This window comes from Plectropomus leopardus, chromosome 1, assembly GCF_008729295.1.
Source record: "Plectropomus leopardus isolate mb chromosome 1, YSFRI_Pleo_2.0, whole genome shotgun sequence".
Classification (NCBI taxonomy): domain Eukaryota; kingdom Metazoa; phylum Chordata; class Actinopteri; order Perciformes; family Serranidae; genus Plectropomus; species Plectropomus leopardus.
In genome coordinates this window covers 21501547-21514062 of record NC_056463.1, presented here as the reverse complement: position 1 = coordinate 21514062, position 12516 = coordinate 21501547, and the positions used below count along the sequence as shown (strand labels likewise).

The 12516-nt window shown below is 39.2% G+C and overlaps 1 protein-coding gene across 1 annotated transcript; it reads right to left on the bottom strand.

The window, feature by feature from the left end:
* Positions 1-504: 504 nt before the first annotated feature.
* Positions 505-11293, bottom strand: rhoua (ras homolog family member Ua). The gene is given in 6 exon segments (XM_042498635.1): positions 505-6082; positions 6990-7178; positions 9023-9081; positions 10880-10976; positions 10978-11052; positions 11055-11293. Coding segments are annotated over 6 exon segments (810 nt in total). The 5' UTR covers positions 11160-11293; the 3' UTR covers positions 505-5797.
* Positions 11294-12516: the final 1223 nt, after the last annotated feature.

Here is a 12516-nt window from a genome sequence, read left to right as displayed (position 1 = left end):
GATGACTTTCTGTGGGCGTCTGTGTGTGTGTGTGGGCATGTGTGTATGTGTGTGTGTGTGTGTGTGTGTGTGTGTGTCTCCATGCCCCCAAACATCCCATTCATCTTATCCCCTCTCTCCTGATGTGCATCAGCTGAGCATAGCATGGTTGTTGCATTTGGTTATCACAAAGCACACAGTACAATTCCCAAACATCACTGCAGCCACAACAACATGAAAAAACCTGTTCAAAATGTGTTTTAAAAATGAGTTGAGGCCCTGTTTTACACGTGTTTCACCTTCCTTCTGACCATGCTGACTCTTTTGAGTAAAATTCATAAAATCGTGTATGTGAGCAGACACAGAAATATGCACATATGATATAGACAAATTCTATTTACAGATGTAACCAAAAACAAAACGTTCTCATTTACAGCTGACGCTCACAAGTTATATTTAAACACACACATACATTCCCAGTCCCACCACTCAGCACTGAGCCTAAAATCAACAACACACAGCATGTATCATACACAATATTCTTTATTTCTCAGCGTATAAAACTTCTGTACAAACACTTCTTCCTTTGACTGACGTCCTCGATTAAACAGAGGTTCAGTGTGAGCAGATGGCAGCAGCTGTTACAATGTTTTTACATGCAGGAAAAATGATGTTTCACACAGGCCGAGTGGGGTGGTTTCCTCAAAGAAGCTCTCAGCTGGTGCGCCATGTGAGTGAGCTCAGGTGTGCTTCAGGGGGTATCAAGCTCAATAAAACAATGAAATCTCAAGAATGAACCGTTCTGTCTGTTTCCCCAGGCTGTCTGCTTTTGTTTTAACTCACTGGGCTTTACAGGATATTCTTGTGCAATCAACAATTAGGAATGTGTGGGAATAAAAGTCTACAAAAACTGATTTGCTTACAGTAATCCGAGGCCTCTCACACGCAGAAACTATTTCATGTTCATATTTCCCAATCCACATCCAGACTTTGCACCTGTCCCGAACACAGAGCATTAACATTTCTGTCCGACCCTCAACAAAACAACTTTGCAGCACATTTCTTTGTCCGTCTCATAGACGGTCACCATCACGTCTCTTCTTGACTGTCTTTAAACACAATAGTTCACTTTCAGAAACCCATCTGTTCAACATTACAAAGCCGTCCATCTGTCATACAGGACTCACACTGCTGTGGATCAACAGCCTATTCTGGCTCCTGGGAAGCAGTTAAAACATTAAAGTCAGAATATATAACTTGTGAAAAAAGAAAAGACACAATCTTAGTCTTAAACAGAAAATTTTAAATTGAAAAGCGAAGAAGTGCAGCATATTTATTCAACATACTTAAGAGTTTTACTACTACAGCCTTATGTAGTCTGCAATAGCTTTTGCTAAATTCAGTTTAAAAATTTCTGACTCTTCTGTACTCGCATTACTTTTAAACTCTGTTCGCATGTGGCCAATGGACTCGCTTTAAAGAAATACGTCAAGCACAAAGTGGCCACTATATCAAATCAGTGTGAATTTGCAGGTTGTTCTCGTGCAATGTTAGTACATTGTCCTGCAAAGAGTACTGCGCCAAAATTCATACATATCCCATGTAATCAAGAGCCGCCACTTTGTGTATTACCAGCGTATTTTGGAAGACTGTGATCATGTGACCAGTGTTGACGGTAGTAAAGAAGGAGGCTCTCCCGTAAGGTCTTAGATGATGATCACAGCAACCTTTCTGGCCCAAACCTAACCTCCATATCTTCACGTTATCATATCAACTGTTGTGATTGCATTTTTGTAGGATATCATGCAAACCGTTGTATGAGGTTATATTGGAATTTGTGAAGAAAACTTTTTCAAATATCTCAGGAAACTGCAAACGTATTGATTTATTGATAAATTAGGGAACAAAACAGCAAAACTGTGTTAAAACATTTCTTTACAAACTCTCACACAACTCATTTTAACCAAGGTTTTCTAGTGAAAATACATGTGTTTGAGAAGTACTGAGCATACGCATGGATAAAGGAAACTTGGATTATACTGCTCAAGTTTTGTGAGCGTTTGTCAGTGGATGTTTTGATATTTTTTTGCTGTTGTTAAATGTGGTCCTTAATCAATAAATTAGAATGTTTGCAATTTGTTCTGTGGAGGCATGCAAAAAAAAGTTTTCTTCACAAATTCAAGGCGACACAGCATGACTAATTGATTTATAAATGCTCATTTTGTGTTCCTTTAAAGGATTATACCATAAGCTTAGAGGTTATTACAGGCTGGATAAAGAGAGGAGAACCAAAACAAAGAAGGAGTCATCCTCGGGCCCTTGTCAGACACATGTACGATATTGTTTTCCTCACTCATGCTGTTTTAACATATTGAAACAGGAATAATCTAACAGTTATTCGCAGTATAAAAGCAGCCACATGCTGCATGCAAACAAACACTGTGATAAAAAACTTTACTGTGCTCCCTGTGAATTATGTAAGCAGGCAAAACTGATCAGACCTGACAGAGGAAACATAAGCTATCATCAGGGTCCATGTGACCTTTACCCTACTTAAATCCACCATCAGCTAAGACTGCACACAAACAGCAAGACAAGCAACTTATTATGCCTTTTTTCCCCCTCAAGCAAGAAACAATGCATTTGCTATCATGAGTAAAACATCCACACAGTGAGACCATTCAGTCCCCGTCACATCTTCAGCAGAAAACTACCCAACTGCTCCAGTAACGCACTGTCTTCAAATCGAGGCTCAGTTTTACACTAAAATCAACATTTCGAGTTGAAACATGATTTCTATTAAATTCTCTCATTGTGTGCATACATGTATTACTACACAACTTGCTGCCAGATTGTAGAAAAATCTGCAGGTCAGTTTGGGTTACAAGTGCATTTTTGCAGAAAAGTCTGAAAGACACCAAATTTTGGTGTAAAGATTAAGCTGTAGTTGGGTAGGACATTTAATCGTGCATAACAGAAATGTTTAAAAGAGAGTGGTTAACTAATTAGGTGAAAGTATTACACAGAATTGTAATCCTCCACCATGATTGTCCATGTTGTGGCAGCAAATGCATTAACTTTACAAAAAACATTTTTGTTTAACTTTTAACAAACACCTTTTCTCCACACAACATTTAACAGAAATTATTGTTGATTGAATTTTGAGGCACACCGCAGCTCACTCCATTTCACACCAGACAAATGTGATGCTCGTCAGCTTCACTTCTGCACAATTAGCAGGGTTTTAACTCTAAACTTAATCCTGGGCTCAGACGCCTTTTAGCCCAGAGTTTACAGCTTTCCTATCGCTAAACTAACAGCTATTTCAAACTCAAACAACAACACAACTTTTAGCCCAGAAATCATGAAAAAACCTCCAAGGCAGGATTGTTTTTGTTTTTTGTTTTGTTTTACTTTGCCAGGAATACCATAAGAAACACAGGATTATAATAACTTGCAGAAATAAGAACAAAAGTAGCAGAATATTAGTTGTCATATGAAACACTGTTGTGAGAGGGAAAAATTCATTAGTGAACACTGTTCACCCTGAACCTTTAACCTCGTCTTATAGCCTCTGGGTTACTGGTCAGACAAAGGTTTTGTTTGTACCTGGATTCTAAACAGGGGGTTAGGTCACAGTTAAAGTGACATGCAAGCATGGAAATTATTTTTTTGTGTTTATGTATGATCAACATCAATTGTTTTGTTGCACACTAAATAACAGCAGATCTTTCTTAAGTCCATTACAACCTGGTTGCACCCTTTTTCCTCTCTGCTGCAGTGAATCCAATACAAAGAGCCATTCAGATGAAGGCACTGTAGAGAAATGGTTGTAAATTATTGGATTTTGGTCTGGTTTTAGTAACTACAATGTACAATGGAAGGTGTGGCAGCCTCAGTTTCTTTTTATTTCTGCTTTACAACAACTTAATCTATTGTAAAGAGAACAGGCTGCAGAACTAATAGACAGTAGCCACAAGACGGACAGTGAATGTCTGTATTATTAAAGTATTATGGATGCAGAGGGGTAGAAATTACCAAAGGTTACCATTGTAGTAAAGCATATTTTGGGGAAAGGGAACAAATGCAGAGCAATAGACATGACAAACTACAGTTTATACGTACTAAGAAAAGAATTCACTGACTTCACATAATTAAAACTTCACAGTCTTAGATACACATATGCATTGAAAAGCTAAGAAATAAAACCCATCTTTGTTTGTTCTGAGTTGTTTTCTCACTGCAAACCCACAGAAACAAACAGCTGAGCCCATTCTGTAAATTTAAACACATGCAAAGAGCACTTGGTTGATCTAATTCTGTTAAGTGCTCACATTTACAGTAAGGCTGTTTCAGTGTACAAAAGATAAATCAAACAGACACCAAGCAGGACAAATATCTGAAACTAGTATAGTGTTAGCCTGCCTTTTACCTTCAGCCTGCGGATGCAAGTTACTGGTTCACAGGATGAACATTTCAAGTCCTGGAATTTTCTGTTTTAGACTGAATTCTTTTGTTGCACGTGAAAAAGGCCTCTACAGAAGTCACTTGGCTAAAGTTGTGGCTTGTGGAACAACGTGACAAATATGGAAATTACAAAATGTCCTCCTGTCAGGTTAAGGTCAATTGTGAGCTGGTCTACAGTCCACAACGTAGACAGCAGAGACCTTCAGTACTAATGATGAATAGATGAGGATGATGAACTTTTTATCGTCATGGGAAAAAAGACATTTACCTGAGTCCTGCTGCAAATAAGACAGAATATAAGCCTTATGTCTGAACCTCACAAAACAATTCCACTATCTGGCTTCATTCTGGGCCTGACAGTGGCAGGACATGATGGAAACCGCATGACAAACCAAAATAACTTCATAAAAAGTTAAGATGGAGCCAAAAATAAGAGAAGAGTTATAAGTAAACCATGATGCAGGTTTCAGATGCACTACAGTAAACTCTGCATGTGAGCAGAGTCAAACTAATAGCTGCTAATAAAGTCCTTCATTAGAGCAACACTGATACAAGAAGCTCTAGAATTTCTTTGATGTTTTGATTCAAATCACGTCAGGTGAACTTTCTAGGTCAGAAAGTCCAAAATGGCTTCTTCTATTCTTTTTCTTTTTTTACAAATATAAGGACAAAGTTTGATTTTAGGTAAGCTCTATATGATTCAGCAGTTCTTTCTAATCATGAGTGTTGAAAACACGCCAGACAAAGGAAGTTTAGATGCAGCTTCAGGCGACATAACAAGCGTACTTACAACCATACTATGTTGGGAAGTTAATTATGACAACACCAGACAAAACAAATGTTATATTTTATGTGTTTAACACAGACGACACTGTTCTTGTTTAAATCTGGAGATGTCTAATCATGAGCAAAATTGTCACATCCACCATGGCATAGAGAGCGTCTTCTCCTAGTCCCAGTTCATACCAGTTTAACTCCAGTAGAGGCAGGAGTACCTTCTCTTGCAGATGGCTCCTACTGGAGGCAGGCTAAGATTAAAAGCAGGTTAGAAAAAGGGACACTGCAGTATATTCAGAGCAGGTTTTGTTAGAGTTCAGTATTAAAACTCATCCATGATGAGACTTCAAACCCCTCTTTGAATAAAAAAAAAAAAAGAAAACCATTTAAATCTGTGTCAGTCTTACTTTGGTTCCCAGCCAGAGTCCAGTCGAGGTCCTGCTCAACATCAGCCTCCATTAGAGAAAAACCCAAACTGAAAGCGAGTCTGGGGAGAACCCAAACCTGCTGAATCCAGACCAGGAAAAAGTCAACATCAGAGTCTCAGACACAGACTCACCGCAGCAGGTCTGCTCTAGGCCACGCAGCAGTACCTTTTCCACCATGACTTGGACAGACTCTTCATCTTGTCCGGTGTCTGCCTTTGCTTTTTGCGCCGTTTCTGTTTCCCTCTTGTGCGCTTATGGGAGCTGTAGTTCTGCAGGCTAGCCAGTATGGCTGTGTCAAACACTTCTTTCAAATTTTTTTGGGTCAGGGAAGAGCACTCCATGTAGGCCACAGCTCCAATCTCCATCGCACAGTCCCGGGCGTCTGCTGGATCCACAGGTCGCTCCCGGTACTTAGCCAGGTCAATGAGAACCTAAAGAGAGGAGGAAGCACTTTGTTGAAGACGGGTGCAACAATACATTGATCTGGATTGTTTCAGTGATCAACAATCCAATACCACTGATGCATATTTTCATCTTTAAGATATGCCTTTATTTTGAAATTTCTGTGTCACCATTTGAATCCAAGCACACCTCCTTCTGAAACATTTAAACAGTGCTAACGGCCGAGCACCAAGAAGATAATGGTGAGCAGCCAAGAAAAAGACAATGGGGATATTTACTAATATCTTCTCCTATCGATCGCAGGCCCCTGAATTGAATAAAAATTGTATTGAGGTAGACTTTATAATATCAGCAAATATCGCATCATTTTCCAAAGAATTTATATAATATCAAATCATACTGAAACTTGTGATTTACACTCGTAATATTAACAAAGGCCTATTTTGTTGATCTTGGATCTGCTGATTTATTAGTCAGAGAGACAGGAAAGTAGCAGTGTTTTTTTCCATCAGTATTAACGTGATCATTTTTGAATATTTGGTGAGCGTCCTGGAATCTCATTCTTGTAGCTACTTTTCCTCTAAACATTCAAAATTGTTATGATATCAAGGAAAATCAATCCTGAGAGCCAAATGCACCCAACACAAACACAGTAAAAGATGCTCACAAAACTAGCAAATCATTGGCATTTTTGCAAACAATATATTATTAACAATAACACAAATATTTTGTCAAAAGAGTTGTATTCATATTGGTGAAAGGTCACATTTAGTGGCTTACAGGGACAGTTAATACACCTGTTCCTACTACTATTTTGACATGTCAAATTGTCTGCTGGGAGAAAAAAAGTGCCTGTTAAAGTGATGCTATTGTAAAATTGTCATTTCGATCATGAAGAGTTACAGCCTCTAGTTAATGCTAGTGGTTTTGTTTCACCTTGACATCTTCTCGGAGGTCGCACTGTGTTCCTACGAGGACGAGCGGAGCGAAGGGTGCGTGTCTCCGGATCTCTGGAACCCACTTTTCAGGAATGTTCTGGAAGGAGGCGGGACTGACGACGCTGAAGCACAGCAGGAACACATCTGCACTGGTGTAACACAGCGGCCGCAGCTTGTCAAACTCATCCTGGAGACGTTGGGAGAGAGGGAAGTGTTGAGGATGAATAGGTTTTACAAAGCAACACAGTAACCGTTTTAAGAGTATTTGGATAAAAAGAGAGAAATTATTGACACAAGGAGGAATCTACAACATCTGCCAATCCTGTCTGTCCTGACAGAGTTACTGGTGCTACTGAGCACTGTCTGTTTTCAGTGACAGATGATTAACTAAGACAACATGTCTCATTTCTCCTGCCTGACTTTCATCTCCGACTCTCTCCTTCCTCTGCCTGTGATCCTCCCATTTATTCTGACATCATATCTGTAAACAAACTGATGCACAAAAACAGCTTTTGAGTGTTTATATAACGTGAGCTGATTCTTTATCCATATTATCTTGTAACAGATTCCATAACTTTTTTCAAGTTAAACACTAGCTCTAACCAGTTCAAGCTCACTCTAAGAAGATTTTTATAGATTTTTTTTTTTACTTATTTTTGACAAAAGCTGCTGCTGCAGAGATATAAAATGCATCACTTCCTGTGTGTCACAGGACTTTTCCTGCCTGGGAAAAACCTACCAGACAATTTCCTGACAGAAACTGAGCATATCTAGATGAACACTACAGCTACTGTATATCCATTGTAAACATGTTTACTTCAGGTATAGTCTTTTTTGCTCTTTATTTGTCCAATTATTGCCTATTACAGAAACTACTTCTCAGAAAAAAGAAAAAGAAAGTATCACTCTATATAATTCATTCATTCATTCATTGTCCATAACCGCTTGTCCTCGTAAGGGTCGTGGAGGGGCTGGAGCCTATCCCAGCTGTCATTGGGTGAGAGGCGGGGTACACCCACCAGTATTTCAGGGCTGACACATATAGACAGACAACCATTCACACTCACATCCACACCTTCGGGCAATTTAGAGTCACCTATTAACCTGACCCTGAAATGTGGGAGGAAGCCGGAGATCCTGGAGAACACTCACGCAGACACAGGGAGAACATGCAAACTCCGCACAAAAGGCCCCCCCGCCCAAGGTCCGAACCTCGCTTCAACCCAGGTTCGAACTGGGGACCCTCTTGCCAGAAATGTGAGCAAACTGGCTTGATTTATTTCAAAGGCATGAGAGGAAGAAGGCAACGACCAGCTTAACAGCTCTTAATCTTTTTACCAAACTTGTTGATAGCATTCTTCCTTTTGCTTGGTTACAGCACCTCAGGTTTCAGACAGTTTTCTGTATTCTGTTAAAGTGCCGCCGCTCTTAAAATCCTAAAAAAAAAATCAGTTTCTAAAGAGGCAGGCTGTGGTCCTCTGCCAAGACACAACTGCTCTGGCCCTGAAATGAGTGAAGGACTAGTCTTGCTCTATCTGCCAATCATCCTTATGTACATCATGTTGGTACTTTAAAATAGATAGAAAAGCAAAACATTGATGTATGTATATGAAAACTCCAACTGTAGCAACATTTTTGAATTCTGAATTCCAATAATGCAAACTTTTGTGGGGTAGACTAATTGTTGGGATGGTACCGTGCAATTTGATCGAGGTTTGATTCCAGACAAGGAACTTTGCTGCATTTCCTCCCGTGTTTCCTGTGTAGCTCTACACTGTCAATTATCAAATAAAGGCAAAAATGCAACAACAAAAACACAAAACAAAAACAATAATTTCTATCTCATACCAGAAAGAAAGAAAAACAGAACAGAAAAGAGTATTGTTCTGTCTTCATAGCTTCCTCTGCTCAGAGGCATTGTTTCAAACACAAATAAAACAACAGGAAATACTGCTGCCCTCTCCTCCTGTGTGTACATGAAGTGTGTGTGTGTGTGTGTGTGTGTGTGTGTGTGTGTGTGAGATCACTGACCTGTCCGGCTGTGTCACAGAGTTGTAGTTTGACTGGCTGCCCGTCCACCGATACCACCGCTAAACAACAAACACACACCACACACACACACCATGAGACACTGGAAAAAAAACAGTCACACAATCTGAAAACAACAGCCGGTAACTATTTAACTAGATTAAAGTTAATACAGTGAAGGAAAGATGAGTCACTGAAGTGACTGGCCAATCAACAGAATATTAATCAATTCTGTAACTTATTTAAATCATTAAAAATGACAAATATCAAAACAGTTCCTGTTTATGACTTCAAAGTGGTTACATAATGGACTACAAAGCTCACATGAAGTGAAATGTTAATTATATTTGACATTTTTACTGAGGGAAAGATAGATTAATTAATCAAATTTATTGATAGCTGGCCCATTCATAAATGGCATGCCTTTAGCAGCTGTTAAACACCCCGTCTCCTCGTAGTCTACATTTAATTGTGAAGCTATGATTTAGGATTATATTTCCATAGGGTGACATGTGTTCATTCACACATAGGGGAGAATGGGGTTGGTAGACACATAGCTATTTTTTGTTTATTTAGGCTGACATCAAAATGTCTGCATTCATCACCTGTGCTAATCCGCTATGTTAAAACATCTGAGAGTCAGTTGAGAGTCTGTGATGAGTAACAGTAGCTGGCTGACATAATGTCAACACAAAGTTGAGTCAAATGTAAGCAGGACTGATAACCACACACTTGTCATATTAACATTTGTAACTATAGCTGTATTTCAAGAGGTTAAAACTCCTTTAAAGATGTAATTAACGTATATATTGTTAATGACTATTTTTGGAATTGGCAACGGCAGGAATGACTAGACATTCCAATGATTATGTTTAATGGTTCTTGTTTGAAACAAATCTTCAAATTGTTTCCATGTGATGCTTAATTTTTTTGTTAACATTGTGCCAACCATCCCCATGTTGGGTCTGGTTGGCACCAATGCACAGCATGACTTTAAATCACTTAATTTTAGAAAACAATTTAATTCAAAGTTCCTAAAGCATCAAAACAACCTCAATAATAGATATACAGTGTAAACGTTAACACATTTCTGTCTTCGAAAAGCAAAGTAATTTAAGATTGTTTAGGGTCAATAAATGAACAATTATCAACAGTATTATTAATAATAGGACTGTCCCTTGAAAGTCAAAGACTCGAATCATCAGTCAGAGACCCTCAGTGGACTGAGATTGCTTCAAGTTGAGCAGTCATTTTTGGCTTCTTCTGGGGATGTTTTGGTCAAAGATTTTGTTTGCAGAGTGAATCCTCTTGACTTTACAAAACTCTTTGCAGCTGCAGACATGCAGGCAGCAGCACAGAGGGAGAGAGCGACGCCACCGTAAGGTGAACAAGTGATGAATTTACAGCTCACAGCAAGTTAAAAAAAAAACACAGTCTCTGGCTTGTTGATATCTAGAGTCGACAAACAATGTTGTATGGAGAAACAAAATGAATCGTCAAATATTGGTATTGAACAGTCTAATCCGATTCAACTGGCATAATTCTGATTTTGATACAGCAGATATAAACTGCAAAAAAAAAAAAAGAAAAAGAAAAAAATCATGAGTAGAGGAGCTGGGTTGTGTTTGTTGAGGTGTGTGTCTACAGATTAGGCTATAGATTTTAGTACATTAAAACATATTTATTAGTATCTGAGACCTTAAAATTTAATTAGCTGTTGATAAGCATACTGTAAATTAGCCTATGCCAGATATATATTTAAGAGCGTGACAAGTGTACCAACCGACCCCGGTCTCCCCTTTATAGTGAATTAATTACATTACTCACGGATGTATCAAGAGACCGACATTAGTTCTTTACCTGAGAAGTTGTCAAACGCGGTGGGGACGTACTCGGTGGGATACCCGTTGGTGGTGTAGCTGACCACCAGGCTGGTTTTCCCCACAGCTCCGTCTCCCAACCAGCACACACTTCACCCGCTTCTCCGCTGCTCCGGCTCCCGCTGACCCTGCCCGGACCGCCGCGTCCTGCCGGAGCCCCTGACCCTCCTCGGTGGGACAGGCGGAGCAGGGGACACCGGTGCCGGCTTGTAGCCCCCGTCGCCCCGCAGAGGCATCTGGCACGGAGAGGAGGGTGACATGTAGCCTGAGGATACCCGGGCAGGAGGCTCAGTCCCGGTTCGGGCCAGTTTTCACATCGTCCATTCTTCCGTTACTATCTGCCGGGCTGCGGAGCCGTTTGTCAACTGACTTTTTTGTTGTCGCTGCTGTCCGCTTCCTTTAGTAGTTTCCATGGTTCAGTTACAAAAAAGTTTGAGCTTCTGGTCACCGCACACAGCCCCAAAAACTGGCCCTGTGTCGGTCCGAAGCCTCATGGTTGATTTAACTGTGAACTAAAGTCCGATTAAAGGAGCGGGGGTTCAACTGACGTTAGCCGTTTCTAACAGTCTGTGTCCGTCCAGTCCTCCAATGGACAGACCAGACCCGTCCCAAACTCCCCTTCATATGACATCACAGTGTGTGTGTGTGTGTGTGTGTGTGTGTGTGTGTGTGTGTGTGTGTGTGTGTGTGTGTGAGAGAGAGAGAGAGAGAGAGAGAGAAGATGAGAGAGAGCGTCACTGAACATATAATAATAATAATAATAATAATGTTATTTTCTATCTAAATCAGCAGAATTAGGCAAATCAACATTTAAAAAATAGACAGTCTAATAACAGGCATACTACTACTACTAATAATAATAACAATAACAACATATAAATTAATAATAATAATAATAATAATAATAAATTTTCTATCTAAATCAACAGAATTAGTAAAGGACATCAACATTTAAAAATGATATATGTGTCTAAAAACAGGCATACTACTATTACTACTACTAATAATAACAATAATTCCTGCTTTTATTTTCAGTTTGGATGTACTAGCCCACTGTACCTCATTATTCCTAATCCCCCCCTAACGTTTGTGAAGTACATTTTACACAAGACTTTTGCAGTTTTGTCTGTCACTTAGTTTTCCACATTTCTTTGTCTCTTTTTACTTTAATCTTACCAATAAGTCTGTTAACTCAATCTACAGTGGCAGCAGAAGAAGCCCCCAGATTTGATGTGATATTATTTTTATTCACATAAAAGTACCATATATTGCAGCAGGTCGAAGTGGAACAGATTCTAACTACTTTACTTTACAATTCATCATATTTTATAAACAAAATATTTTGAACGAAAAGTTTTAATATGCAACGTAATATCTAAATATAGCCTAGGTGTCAGATAAATGAAATGAAGTAGACAGAAAGTATATCAAATCCGTATTGATTACAGTTGAAACTATTAAAAAAAGAGAAAGAAACACCGTGTTCAATCACAACATTTAATTTAGCCTATCTTTTTTGTGAAACCGTGTATATTCATAGGACAGTTGTGCACCCAGTGGACAGACTGAAAACGAACTATAGCCCTTTAATAAAAAAAAAAAAAATTAAAACTAATA